The 15715-nt window shown below is 34.0% G+C and overlaps 1 protein-coding gene across 4 annotated transcripts in view; it reads right to left on the reverse strand.

The window, feature by feature from the left end:
- Positions 1-15715, reverse strand: part of CNOT2 (CCR4-NOT transcription complex subunit 2) — a 110349-nt gene that overhangs the window by 20510 nt on the left and 74124 nt on the right. For all 4 annotated transcript variants that reach the window (XM_087814542.1, XM_087814544.1, XM_087814541.1 and 1 more), the window contains 3 exons: positions 14130-14196; positions 2876-3023; positions 1970-2152 (listed from right to left, as the gene is read on the reverse strand). In XM_087814542.1, the coding sequence (XP_087670668.1) occupies positions 1970-2152; positions 2876-3023; positions 14130-14196 (398 nt within the window). The remainder of the gene's footprint in view (positions 1-1969; positions 2153-2875; positions 3024-14129; positions 14197-15715) is intronic.

A 15715-nucleotide genomic window follows, 5' to 3' on the forward strand; every position in this document is an offset into this window, starting at 1 on the left:
AAGAACCAACCTCAAAACTATGTAGTTTAGTATAAGACGATTATTCCTGAATACTTTTCTTTCACTACTGATAAAGTATGCTATTGTTACCATCCATAAAAATCTTTTTTCATAGTCTGTCTTTCTCAACTAGAACATAAACTCCTCATGAACAGAGTCCATGTCACACTCAACTTTGCATCCTCTGCCCTTGGTGTTCGGGAGGATACAATAAGCACTCAATACGTGTTTAGTTGATTTGAATTAAACGGTGCTTTTAACTGAATTCAGTGTTCTAAATCACATCATTCTTATGTAAATAGTTTATCTTTCAGGTACTTAAAAGAAAAAAAAAATCTTCTCGCAGTGCCCTCAATTCTAAAAATTAATGCACAATTGGTACTTGGTAAACAGTTACAAATGCCTCCTTTTTTTGCACAAACCTAAACACAGGAAAACAAAAACAAAAAGTAAGACTGAACTTAAAGCAAGACCAGAAGTAATTACGAATTTCAAAAAGAATTAATGTCAATTCTACAATGAAAGTATGAATTTTTAACATCAAATAGTCTAATAAAAGACAGTGTTATCAGTATTCTGAATAGGGTTAAACTGTTTAAAGATAACAGATTTTTTTCTCCCTACATCTATAAAACTATGACCAAACAATATTTTCATAAAATATGCAGCAGTGCAACAATACTTTAGAGAAGAGTAGGAAAGCCAATAGAAATTTTTGTTTAATAGCATGTTAGAAGTGCTGATGATAGGTATCCTCAAACACTGAATAAGTGCTAAGAGATGAAAACATTCTATAATAAACACAACATCAATAGTAATAAGCAGGGTTTTAGAGACCCAAGCTTCATTGACAATTTATAAACAAACTATTTTTTTAAAAACAATAAAAATGTGAAAAAATATGAAAAGGCAAAAATTTAAATATACATTCAATGAACAATACTGTAAGAATGCAGAAAGATGTGATAAAGCCCAGTATTATACTGGGCTTTCAAGAAGATGAGCATTTTAATAACCCTTTACAAATAATAACTTTTAAAAAAATTAAAAGAGCAGTATGAATATAAAAGAAATGTTCTTAGGCCTAAGTAAAAGAAAGAATTGAAGCTTATGAGATGAAGATTAAACAGAAAATGTGCTAATAGCCTATTTTAACTGAGATTTTATAAGTACTAGATAAAACAAAGTGAAATAGCTGAGCATGATGATAACAACTAGATCAAGGTCCTCTTTTCTCCTAGAGTTCCCTGTTTAAAAAATATTAGCAAACTTAAATGCAATCTTTGCAAGAAAGAAAGCCTTATATTGCAGATATAACTCTCATACAAATTATATGAACAGCTAAAAAATACTAACATAATGGATAACTGGTTTTCGTATTATTATTTGCATAATAGTATATGCAATGGATAGTGCAAAAAGGGGTGAAAAGGTACAAGAGCTCACTTTTTAGTTTTAAATCCCAGGACGAGACAATTTTCAAATACTATAGATGTAGTCAGAAAAAGCCTTTGGTTAGTAAGTCTCCAAAGTAAATACAAAACTGAATTTCAGTTAAAAAGGTACTTAACCAAACCGTAAGTGAAGCAAGGCAGTAACAGTCAAATATGCCCTAGTCATAAGTCTAAAATTCTTAATGCATAGGTGACCAGCCTCATTTAATAGAGGAAAAACAGATAAACAAAAATTTGCCTGGTGGGAACCTAAGAACAATCCTCTTCTAACCAACAACAATAAAAAGCTATAATGTACTTTCTAAAACCAAACTGATTTTCAAAAGAATGTGTCTTTAGTTTGGAGAGGTTAAAGTTGTGATGTGTAACAGAAAGAGAATCTCTGGTCATAAATATATGATGAAACACACTAATGAGACAGAAGCCACGACTCAAGAACAGAATGTTGAATACGAAAAGGCAAATTTGAAAATACCCAGAAAGACAATTATACACAGTATCAATAAACATCTTACCTGTTCACAGTAAAAGGCTGTCGAGAAGGCTGCTGCTTTGGCATACATATTATGCTTGGCGAGCTTCTGTTGGGGCTACCTAACCCTGAACTGCTCATGCTATTTGTCCTGCTAGGAATTCCAATGCCCTGACCAACCTGGGAGTGGTTCATCATATTCCTAGGATTCATAGGCAAAATACCCCTGAAAAAGAAGTCCAATACTAAATAAGCTCTCTACAATTACTCATTAAAATTCTCTGTAAATAATCAATTGACCTAAGCCTAGAACTTCACATATATTTTCAAATTGCATTGCTAATTCTTATTAATTTCTTTTGTCCAGTAACTCTACTCTTAAAAATAAAAGCCAAAGTAAACAAACCAACAAGAAAGGGCAAATTATAGTGAAACTAGCATATGATGATATCTAAGATGAGAGAACTATTACTGTGACTATGACATAAAATAATACCTGAGTATCTCACATATATTAGAATAATTTCATTCTGAATGTATGTCATTCTACTTTCTTCATACTAATACGCATCATCTATGTAACCTGTTTTATTTTATTCTCACTACAGCAATGGATGTGTGGTCAGGGAGCAATAATGAGAATTATCTGAGGAATGACTTTAAATTGCACATCCTCCTTTGAGGAAGAAAGCTGGCTCCTGACAAAGCCCCCCCAGATGATGATTAACCCTCGATACCCACCAGTTGACAACCAGTATGTAGCTGCAGGATAAAAGCATCTTACACTAGACTTATCAATTTGCAATGAAATAAAACTAGCAGAGGGTATCAACTTTCTTTTCCTCAGTGAAAGGCACTGAACCATTTAGTTACCTTATGAAGAAACTAAAAAGCTTCCTTACTCTACAAAGATACATTTTGAGAAATATTCTGGTCCATCAATAAATACCTGCTTGGAGATGGAGGCGTGTGAAGTGACATTGTTGGTACCCCTGTTGTTGGCGTGACGTGGCTCGGTAACTGAGTGCCTTGTGATAAGCTGCGATTTAACTGAGGGGTATTGTTGCTCATTCCCCTCATTGGAAGGCCTAGTGCACCTATTAAAAAAATTCAGAAGAAGGAAATTCATTGCCATCAGGAATGAAATTGTTATCCATCTTCTGGAGTTGGTAATTTAAAACATTTAAAAGTTACCTAACATGTAATATAATATGCAAATTTTAAATGGATATATTCAGTTCACTCCAAATGGACTCTGATTTTAACAAAAATAATGTTCTAGTCTGAAATTTAGTATTATAAATGGATATTGCTTTCATATTTCTACCTTTTCATATCTCTACAATGAACTATGTCAATGATTGTAGCAAATTAGATGACTTATGTTGGATAAAAACAATTTATACAAATATGGCTTTAAGAAATTTGCAATTGTGTTTTTGTTTTAAATCATAATTGAAGTACACAGACATTTAACCTCGCTCTGCTGAAATAACTTTTTATATGATCCTTTTAAAATGCATTTAAGAAAAAGTCTCTTTACCACTATTTATACATACATACTTCTCAATATTACAGTTTTTACAAACCCAACATAAAATGTAAGCAACTGACTAAAAACTCAACCTGATATAGCTATAAGAAACAAAAATTTTAAACTTTTTAATATCAAAATACAATCATGTTTTATTTATCTAGTAGTACTCCTGGGGTCAGATGCAGGAATAAATGTGTTCCAGTAGGCATATTTTTAAAGACTACTGTGGGTTTACTATTCAGGTATAAAACATTTAAAAAATTAACCAATTGGGATAAACTTTTTTCAAAAATGTTATGACATATTTCCTACCTTTTTTTTTTTATTAATTTAAAATATAAATTATTATTTTCTTAATGACTCAGAATAATTATCATGGATAGCTAACGTGCTAGATGTTTATTTTTCCCTTATTTACCCCACAAAGTAGGACTGTTCAGTTGTAACTTAAGTTGTTATCACATCTGCCAATGAATGAATGCCTCCATCTTCCTGACCCACACTTTTTGATGCTTTCTGTTTTGGTCTGAGTGAAATGGCACATCAATCAACCAAGCTTATTCTAAACTGGAGGGTAAATAAAAGTGTAAGACGGAGTGAGAACTAATGAGGAAGTAGATGACTTTGGTGCTAGGGATTTAAAGTGACTTTCTCCCTTCCCCCCTTTAGTCTAATTCTGTGTCTAAAAACTGCAACAACCTGCATACTTTGAAACTAAGACTTCAAAAACATTGGAATGAATATATACATATATATATTCTGAATGTTTCCTTCAAATCTCTTTGTAAAATTTACATTTAGGAATAACTATGTACCACCTTCTAATGTAGGGATAATGTAAGGGGATGACAAAGATTTCACTGGAATCTACCAGCCTCAGTACTCAGCTTAACTTTGCTTCTCAACTGAGTGAAGCCAAAGAATACAACTTAATAAAGCTACCATAATCTATGTGTACTCTTTTCACTCATGTTCCATGAAGATCCAAGCTTGGCCCTGCATTTCTTTAAGTCACATGAAGAGAACTGGCCTAGATCACATGTTGGTCTAGTCACTATATGTATGTTTGGTCACTACAAGTTTTGTGATCATGAGTATACCACTACCTGCAGTCACTTCCTCTGAATATGGGACAAAATAATGAAGAAAATCAGCTTTTACAAGTAAATAAGATATCTTCAGAAGAAATCAGTCTTTTCCTTCTTTCAAGTACATAGTTTTCCCCTAGGCCCACTAGATGCTCCCTGTAATGAACCACCAAAGTGACACTTTTTGCATCACTCACTAAACAAACATTTACTGAGTGTCTAATATGGGTTAAGCACTGCTAGCTGCTGGGAATACAGTGGTGAACAAGATAGAAAAAAGGCTCCTATCCTCAGGGAGCTTGCATCCTTCTCCCAAAATATGTTGTCCTAAAGTCAGCTATAGCTGTAAACTTCCCACATGAATGTTTTTTTCACAGTGACTAACCACCAAGAAATATACAATTTTAGAGTCAGAAGGGACCTTAAAGATCACTTGAGGAATCTGAGCTTCAGGTAAGTTAACTAACTTCTCCAAGGTGACCCAAAGAACCAAGGCCAGAATTTAGAGCCCATTGGAAACCCAATATAACACTAAATTAGCACCCTTTGAGCGCCTAATGCATTTTAACACCTCTTATCATTTTTTTCTCTTGCTTTTTCCCCCTTTTGAATGTTTACTTCTCTTCAAACTTTTTCGAAATCTTCATCTCTTATTCTCTTCTCTCTTTCCTCCATTTTCTTTCTCCCTCTCTTCTCTACACCTGTCAATTTTTTCTTCTTCTAGTTTTACTTTTCCTTTCCTTTTCACTCTCTTTACAACTTCCTCACTATAAACATACACTTTCCAAAAATCTAGTAGCCTTAGGCTTTTTTCTAATAATTAATAAGCCCTACAAAAGACTCATTGAGATGTTTAGTTCAACCTTTCATATACAAGTTATTCCATGCTGTATTATGAAAATTTATAACTTTAGAAATATTTTAGAGATTGGAGATTATCTGAACATTAGCAAAAAAACTTTAAAGGAAGTAAGAATGGGTAAGGTTATGTAGTCAATTAGGAATTGGCACTTAATTTATAGTGCTGAGAGTGGAGGAAGACTATGAAATGAAACTCAAAAGATTAACATTTACTTTTACTTTTCCTTCAATACATTTAATTTCATAAAAACATCTAATAAATTCAAAAGGTCTGGGTTGCATTTTGAACTAGGTAGGTATAAAAAAATAAAAAGAGCAGAAAGGAGGGCATCAATTTCAAACTAGATCATTAACCCTTGAATACTTAAGAATTGCGTTATTAAAAGAAAATTCCTTTAAAACATAAATAATTAGTATCACTGAATAGGAATATACAAAGATTTAATTTTAGGAAGCCAGATACACTAAGTCATTAAATTTTAGTTACTTAAGTCAAACTACTACAACTGAGTAGGGTCAGGGGAGGCAAAGATTCACTGTTTTCCTAGTATAATTAGAAAAAATCCATGGAAAATCATCTCCAAAATATTTTACCAAGGAGAAGGCATGTTAAGTTGAAAGAAAAAAGGAAAAAGCAACAACAAACAGCTCGTAAACTTTTTTTGGCATAAAATAACTACAACGGGTAAATATAAATTATGTATGCCTGAGCTTATACGCTGGGAGAGCAGAATTAAAATTTATCAAGCATCTAAGAACCATGTGTCAAGTACTATGCTACTCCATCTCCTTTCCTCTTTATAACAATCCTACAGAGAAAGTATGTACCCCCTTTTTCCAGAACAAGGATAAAACGTGAACAACAAAACTGTTTAAAAGTTCTAAAACTTTCCTAAATCAAATTTTTCCTTCATTTTGGCAAATTGATACTAAAGAATAATACAATATTAGGAGGAATATATGAACATATTCTAAATACAATGCTACATATTTGGCAGGGTGCTAAACAAAGAATTGAATTCTTTATTAATAATCATTTTTCAGAAATCCAAAGTATATGATCTAAGAAATGTTTCAGTGAATTATTTCCACTGCACAAACTGATTAACAGCACATCCCTTAAATCAGGAGTGGTGAACCTATTTTCTGCCAAGGGCCACTTGGATATTTATAACATCATTCAAGGGCCATGCAAAATTATCAACTTAAAAATTAGCTGTGAAAAATGTCCTAGATTTACTGAATTTCCAGTCCTGCCTGCGGTTGCCTTGGCAGGGCCAGACCAAATGATTTCACTGGCTGTATACGGCCTGCAGGTTGGACGTTCCCCACCCCTGCCTTAAATACTTATGGCAAGATATGTCATTCTTTATTCAAGGTTTTGCTAAAGGTAAACAATACAATACAATACAAGTTATAAGAAAAAATTCAATCACAGCAACCAAATCCTTGAATAGTCATACTTTAAATTTCCTGAAATCTGTATTAAGGAGACGGGAGAAAATTCCTAATTGATGCAAGAGGGCTTCTTAAAGTATCCTCCTTTCCATTCCCAAAGCAACTAGCTTCTCCTAGGAACTCACCTGTTCTACCCACACTAACAAAGGACAACCACTTTCTTACCTCCAACCTGTCCTGCATTTAGCCGATTAATTTTCCCTGTAACATTATTTCATTATGCAATTTCCTTCATTAAAATAAAAAGATTTTAGAGACAGAAAAATCTCCAGAGATCATTATTCAGCTAAGTAATAGATGAGATCATCCAACAAAGTTACATATGAAGAATATCAAGCAATAAAAGTGACTTGCTCAAGATCACAAATAAGAGTAAAAATAATGATCCAATTTCTTGCCTCTTATATCAATCCCACTTTTCAACTAATCACTTTCCAGTTCTTACAGCAGCTGCTAAGTTTTGCATCAACTGGGTAACTTTAATGTCTGGGTCCCATGCCCAGAAATTGTGACTTATTTTGGGTCTGAGAAATTCATAAGCAGTGGAATTTTGAAAACTCTCCAGGTGTTTCTACGGGTGCAGCCAGGGTTGAGAGTCACTGTTCTAGAATGTGAAATCCAATCACAGTTTAGTCTTGAAAATTCTGTCAAGTCCCAAAAGATTCTTCTAATCTTTTATTTCATTTTCCCCCAGCTTTATTGAGATAATTGACATGTAACTCTTCTGAGTTAATATTTTATTTACCCCAATATATATTCTTTTTACAATACCACATGTGACTTACAATCTTCCTTCTTTCTCCATCCTCTCCCCAGATCTGCCCCTGAAGCTTTCCATCATATCCTTTTCCCCACTTAGAATATTTCCTTTCTGTTATTCTACAGAGTTACAAAAATACAAAGGACTATTAAAAAAATAAAAAGTGCTATAATAGAGGTGTTTACATGCAGTATATGTATGGTATGCTTGGATATGTGTAGGAAAGATCACCAACTCAGACTAACTCGGTGAAAGTAGAATGGATATGTGGACCAGAAAATGTTTCCTGGAGAAGAGAGTACAGGAATTAATGAAAGAGAAGTAGCCAGGAATTTGGTGGTGGTGGTGATGAAGAGACAGGGATAAAAATGTTACATTTCAGTCTGAGAGAGCAGCAAGATGTATGAAAATGAGGACAAGTGATATGCCTGGAGGACGAGTAGGCTTGCTTCTGCATCTCAGGATGACTGAGACAAGAAGCATGGATGGAGAACTGACTTCAAAATCCTCAACTATAAGAAGTTGCTGCTAGATTACTGAGTCCCAGAAAACATCTGCTGGATCTTTACAGCAGCCAGCACTGTACCCATGGAACAAATGTGTGAAAATCCTATGTATACTTTGTACTCCTCCTCAAGCTTAGCTTCCATTATGAATTAGTGGCACTCATTCACAAAGCAATACAGGTCTCAAGCCTTAGGAATCATCCTTGATCCCTCTCTTTCACATCCCACATCACCAAATCATGTTAGCTCTATCACCAAAATATCCCAAATCTGAGCACTTCTCAACACCTCCACCACTCATCCACGTCATTCCATTTTGCTTGAACTACTATAGTGACTGCCGTGTCTCCTCTCTCGTCACTTGTTTCTCCTCCATCCAGTCCATTTTCTACATAGCAAAGTGATCTTTTAAAACTGAAACTGGCCCTGCCAGGTGGCTCAGTTGGTTGGAGCATCACCCTGTACACTAGAAGGCTGCGGGTTCAATTCCCGGTCAGGGCACATGCCCAGGTTGTGGGTTCAATCCTTGGTCAGGTCAGGTAGGAGAGGCAACCACGTGATGTTTCTCTCTCTCTAAAAAAATTTTAAAAATCAAAAACATAGCTTGGATGAGGATTAAAATTTTTAAAAAATTAAAAACTGTATCTTAAAACCCTTCCCATCACACTTAGATTAAATCCAAATTCTTTACCAAATCTTTACAAGACTCCATGATCTGACATCTGCAAATCCATTTACCTTCTACTTTCTTTGTTCATTACGCTGGCCCTCTCACTCTCCCTTTAATACATTAAGTTCATTTTACATTCTTATGAATAAGAACTTTTGCATTTATTGTTGGCTGTACCTACAAAGTTCTCCCACAGATCTTTCCAAGGAATCCCCTTTCTCAACATCCAGGATTCCATTCAAATATTACCTACGTAAAGATTGCTTCTTTGCCTGCTCCATGTAAAATATTAACCCTGTCCACATTAATCTGACTTAGTTTTTGTAGTACTTATTACCAGAATCATATTTACTTAGTTGTCTACATGTTTATTCTGTCTTCCTCTATTTAAATATAAATTTATTATTTTTTTAAATCCTCACTCAAGCATAATTTTTCCATTGCTTTTTCAGAGAGAGTGGGGGGGGGAGAGAGAGAGAGAGAAAGAAACATATGTCAATGTGAGAGACACATTTATTGGTTGCCTCCCCCACACTATGAAAGCAGGAACTTTGTTACTTGTCATACTCTTAGATCTCGGAATGATACTTCACTCAGGGTAGGCACTCAATAAACGACAGGGTAAAAAAACAACAACAATCCTATCTTAATGCCTTAGTCAGTAGACTCTTAGAATCTGTGGATTTAACATGTGTAGTTTCCTATGTACAAATGGCCCTCTAGGGTCGTGACATTCAGTAAGTAATATGTAACATCCACGACTCAAGGAAACTGCTCAATTCATTTTCACATAGTTACACTTACAAAGTAATATATTCCAGGTTCTACTATTTACTATCTGTATAACCTTGGGCAAGTCCCTTAACCTCTCATGGGGTTGTTGTGAAGGTTAAATGAGTTAATTCATATAAAGTACTTAAAATAGAACCTGACAGTTAATACTCAATATCTATTAGCTTGGGGTTGAAGGCAGGAAAGTGAAACATCCATAAGGCAAGAAAGTCAACAGGTGGTCCTAAAGATAAAGATAATTAAGATAAAGATAATTAATAGTCTAATGAAGTAATGGTTTTCACCAGAAAATAGTTGTTTTGGGGGGGAAAACTGTTTGCAATAGTTGTGTTCTTGAACTTGGAAAGTAGCAAAGATCTTGAACTGTGAAGATTGTACTTCTCAACTGAAAGCAATGTAACAGCCTAATACGTTTCCCTTGCCTTAATAAAACAGAACACTCCCAGATATATCCCATTCTGCGGATGTTGTTCACACTACCCAAACCTTACTACCCAGTCTCACAGATAGCCAATGTCAAAATGGCCTCAACTGTAAATCCTTTCCTGATCATTCTCCAAGATATGTAATTATTCCTGACTTTGAAATATCCATTAAATTCTGTACTTCTTCCTCTACTTTGTAGTAAAGTAACACGTACATATCCTGCTATATTCTATGTAGGGACTGTATCTTGCTCATCATTCATCAAACATTTCCTGAGTGCCTGCCATGTAGAGTACTGAGGAAACAAAGGCAATGAAGACATGCAATAAATAAATGCAGTAACACCACAGAAGTATGTATACTACATGGAGATGACATAAGAGAGAATGATCTCTACCACACACCTGTAATACCTAGCACGAAGTAATATATATGGTAGGCAATCAGTGAATATCTTGTTAAACTCAATTCTTACCTCCTTTTTGAAACTGTCCTATACCACTGCAGCTTACTGTGCTTTTCTCTCCAAACTGTAAGTCTGCCCATACCATACCTTTAAACCTATGTATTAGCACTATAGGCTGTTATTTAATATTATATATATAAATGTCGACTTCCCCAACTGCAATGTGCTTCCTGAGAGCAAGAACTCACAGAGCATTCAGTTTTAACTCAAGTACCTGTTAAATTGTACTCCAATTTCTTGAAGTACCAAAATGTGTCATTTGCCTAACTATATTGTCAATAGCATCATCTGTACCACCCTACCTGTGTTCCGGTTCTCTATAAAATAAGAAGCTTCACATAGGTGTTCTTAAAATAGGAAGCCAAAGGATGTTGAAAGCATGAGGCTATGCCACTGCTCTCAAGCTAGGAGTTCAGATCTTAGAAAAACAAGTTTATTTTCCTCTCCCAGCAACACGCGTGGGTACTTTGATAAGTCAGATACAAATATGTATAATTGATTCATCCAGATAGCTAGTTAACCTATGTGCCTTTAGGATAACAGGCATATGGAAAGCACTCAGTAAATAGTTGTTTCCTTTTTCTCCAATCCTCCAATGCTCTAAATCCTGTTGGTAAGTAAGGAAAAGTCACTCCAGCTATATTGACACTTAATTTCAATGCACTGAATATCCAGGAGAAATTAACTCCTGGTTCCCTGTTCATTTCAATCTCACAGACAGCTTCTGGGAGATCAGACTGGTTGAAACCTGTAACGTGTACCTAAAATCTTATCAAAGTAGAGAACATCATGCAACTTGAATGTAAGGTACTGTTAACTGGCTTCCAAAGCTATCATTTGTTGCACAGTATTCACATGAACTCCTGGATGAAAAGTTACTTACGTACTTGGGATACAATCATACAAGAACCTGTGATCCAGCATTTTCTGGGTACCCTTATGAAATCACTTCCACCCAAATCTGACAAAATTTAAGTTTAAGTAGTTCTGTAGTTCTGTACCTATTTCAAAAAGAATTCCTTCCCTTGTTCAATCTCCATGAGTCTCAGTTTTAGAGAGAGCACCCTTCCTTCTCCACTTGTAACCTCTCTCTAATCATTAAGAACACAAAAACAGAAAGTAGACCTGCATGTTAATGGCCCAAATTGCTACTGAACTTTGACAATCTGAGTACAGGGTTAATGGTGGTACTCAATACACTTGGGAAGCAAAAAAAATTTTAGTTATATCAAGACCAATGCAAATTACAATTAAGTGCCATAAGACAATCATCACTAATATACTCCCACCTACTTATTCCTTCTATCTCCCCACACTTTAAGGTCAGCCTCTCAAGTTTTATCATTTTGACTTACTTATACTATTAGAACCCTAGCCCTCAAGCCCCACAGAGAGCATCTTTTCTCCTCTCTACTACTTACCAGCTAAATGATTTATCTAGCCCTCCTAAATGACAGAGACTGGGAATCCAGGCTCTGTCTTCTCTCACTACTTGTAGCTTCTTAATCTATACGCTGGAAAGAAATAATTGTACCCTGACTTGAAATACTTTAGTACCAGTTGATCTAAGGTTCAATTTCTCTGTAGGCTAATACCCGCAATGTCAGTTAAATGAGTGCGCATTAAAAATGCTGCTTCACTAATACTACAGGAATATAGTAATTTAATATACTAACCTCCAATAGGAAATACTTGTCACGTGACTTAAACTAATAAGTACCTTAAAATATATTTTCTAATGAAAATAACTTTGCTCATTTATTAATCTTTGTATATCCTCAACAATCAGCACAACTATTTACACAAATTCAGAAGTCGATTGCCCAGTCAGTATGGGTGAGTGGTTAAGCATCGATCCATGAACCAAGAGGTCAATGAATTGATTCCTGGTCAGGGCACATGCCCAGAGTGCAGGCTTGATCCCCACACTGTAGAGGGAGTGCAGGAGGCAGCAGATCGATGTTTCTCTCTCATCAATGTTTCTATCTCTCTATCCCTCTCTCCCCTCTCTCTCTAGAAATCTATAAAAATATATATTTTTAAAAAGAAGTCAATAAATGTCTATCTAATCAAATAACTATATTTAAAACCTAACCCATTCCACATTTTATCCCAATTACAATTTCACATTTGCAGTTTAAAAAAATTAGAACAGAGTTTTAAAGTCCATATATAACTGCTTATATTGTAAAATAATTGCCATTCTTTGTAAAGTAACCTTAGCTTCCAATCCACATCTACTTACTGCTGTGAAAAACTGTGGACTTTAAAAAGAAAAAAAGTAAGTTCTTCAGTTACTGTACAGATATAAAGGGTAGCTTTAAAATAACTAGGTATTTCCATGGAAGGGTTACCAGTAAGGTGAAAGTAGTATGTTTAATATTAAAACACAGGCTAAAAGAAAGAATTTACTATCTAATTATATTCCCCCAACAACTATGATGAACATATGTGGGTAAATAAGCAACACTCTTTCTAATGTAATAAAAAAGTTCTTTAAATATGTTCTACACCTAGAGGAAGACTACTAATATCTATAAGTAGGTAATAATTTATTAATTATATATTAACAAAATTGTGTTTTATAGCAAAAGAGAAAGGCCACAAAAGAGAGAGAGAGAAAAGTAGATGTAAATTATATTTCTAACAAAAACACTTTCTTCCCCCTACTAAACTTCAAAAGAAGTTTGAAGGGTAAAGTGGTATGATAAAATATCCTGATACCTAAGAAAGTTTTGCCTTTTATTATATTGGAAAAGAGTTTAAAATCAAATAACTAACTTTTATTTGAAGCTAGTTAAGCTACTCAGTCATCAGATTGTATTCTCTATTTTTATTCTGTAATCTATGCTGGAAACTTATATTCCTTTTAATAGTCCCCTCCCTCCCATTAACAGAGATTAAGAGATCAGCAGTCTCTGACACTAACAGAGATGATAAAATATTATTAATATATAACAATTTGGAAAATTAATTTTAAAAAATAGAATTTTATAATTTAGAATTATAAATCTTTTTCTGTGATAATAGCTAACATTTATTGAGCGCTTACTATGCGCCAGGCACTGTGCTAAGCGCTATAAAAGTATTACAATGCTTAAAAAGAAACCAAATCTTGTATATGGAAAAAGCAATTAAACTGTGAGTCAAAAACATAGATTCTGTAACTAGACTGAGCTAAAGCAAAAGAAGAAATATTTGCTAAACAAAGAGAACATTTGACAGACTGCTAAGTAAATGGGCTCACATTATTAAAAAGGCCAATAACCACAAACCACCTACTCAGCTGACCAAAGAAACAAAAAACCCTTAACTTCCTCTAACCGAGAAAAGAAAGGATGTCTATTTTTAGTTTGTTTAGCAAATTCTTCTTCAAAATTACTGCAAAGGAATATACAGATACAAAAGATGCAAAAATAAATTTTAACCTATCCTACAGCCAAATAACAAATTCTGAATTAGAAAGGTCTGAAATAATGAGGTTTTGCTATAAAAATAAGAAAAACGAAAATTAAATATCTTTCCTCTTAGACCCTAGAACAAACCCACAGGGGCAGCATTGGTTGTTCTTTATTTGGTAGTTTCTGTTGTTTTTATTCCTTTAAATAAAGTATTCCAGAATAAATACAAAATTCTTACTTTGTTGCCCGTATAAACTTGCCCCAAACTGAGACAGCTGACCTGATGTAGATGGTGACGCCAGCATCTAGAAACAAATTAATTATATTAGAGCATAAAAGAAAGTACACAGAACATTGCATTTAGACGTTACAAATCTCTAAAATACATCATAATATGTGAGATTCAAATACACATTTCTCCTTCAGAAAAACATAAAACATTACATAATAAATTCACAACTGGATGAAATTAAACTGTGCAAATAAAATGATTTTTTTTTATTATCACAAAAGGTTTTTTTCAAGTTATTCTAAATGAAACTACAGCAGGATCATTATTTCACCAAAAAAAACAAAACAAACCAAAAAAAAACCTAGGCTAACAAAAACATGACAGTATCTCAAAAAGCCAGCTTCTAAATTCATATGTGAAATTCCTTAATTCTTAGATATTAAGCTAAAGTCTAAATTCAGTTTATTAAAGTTGAAAATAAAATTAGCTAAATCGAAAAGTTTTGCATTTTGTAAGGATAGTTCATGACTTGTATATACAAATAATTGATGTGTATCAAATTGGTAAAAAAAAATTAACAAATATACATGCAACCATATAATAAGTGGTGATGACACAATATCAAAGGACATGGTATATAAACATATCCTGTCTGTTAGTGAGTGATGTGAATTTCATGGCACTAATATATAATGCCTTTTGGTTTATTGCATAATCTCTCCCCCAATATAAATTCTTTCAAAGAATAATATATTCACAGAACATGTTATATTCAATTTTTATTTCCTCACAGAATACTACTATATGTGGCAGTGCTATGTATAAAGTAGACACTTTAAACTGAGTAAATAAAAATGTGCACAGGTAAGTGAATGATTCTGTCTTACATATTAAGCAACCATCAAAATACTTTAATTAAATAAGACATGGGCATATCATCAAACGAATTATAATCTAGTGAAAGAATTAATTATACAACTAATTATATTTTAAGGCACAGTGTGGCAAATGCTCTAAAAGAAGTATAAAGTATTACCAGAGGAAAATAATTCTAAACAAGGGTGAGGTAACAGAAATAGTTTGTAGTATGGTAACATCTCATGTGAATACAGATGAGTGGTCTTTCAGGCTGAGAATACACAGTAAGGATGTGACAAAAGTTGGTGACATGATTAGGATACAAAATAAGAAACAGTGGCTGGATAATAGGATAATTAAGGAAAGGAGATAGGATCAACCCCAATGCATACTAAGGCATAGGAAGGTGGGAAATAAAAGAGCATATTGGGGCCAAATGTAAAGGGTCTTCTTAAATGCAATACAAAAATGGCTACCAACTATGGCAATAAAGAGAAAATAATAATATTAAGCAAGGAAGTGAAATAATCAAACTGTATTTTGGGAAGATCATTCCAACAGCAAAAATGGGTGGAAATGGAAAATACTAAACTAGAACAGAAGTGAGACTAGAAAGAAGAGGTATTCTGGCCTTAGAAGCAACAGTATTTGATGCTCAACTGAAATGGCTTAGGTACAGGGAAAAGGAGAGGGTGAGGAATCACCAGACAGGGAACTACCAGAGGTCACTCTGG

This window comes from Miniopterus natalensis, chromosome 2 (genome assembly GCF_054644295.1).
Source record: "Miniopterus natalensis isolate mMinNat1 chromosome 2, mMinNat1.hap1, whole genome shotgun sequence".
Lineage (NCBI taxonomy): Eukaryota > Metazoa > Chordata > Mammalia > Chiroptera > Miniopteridae > Miniopterus > Miniopterus natalensis.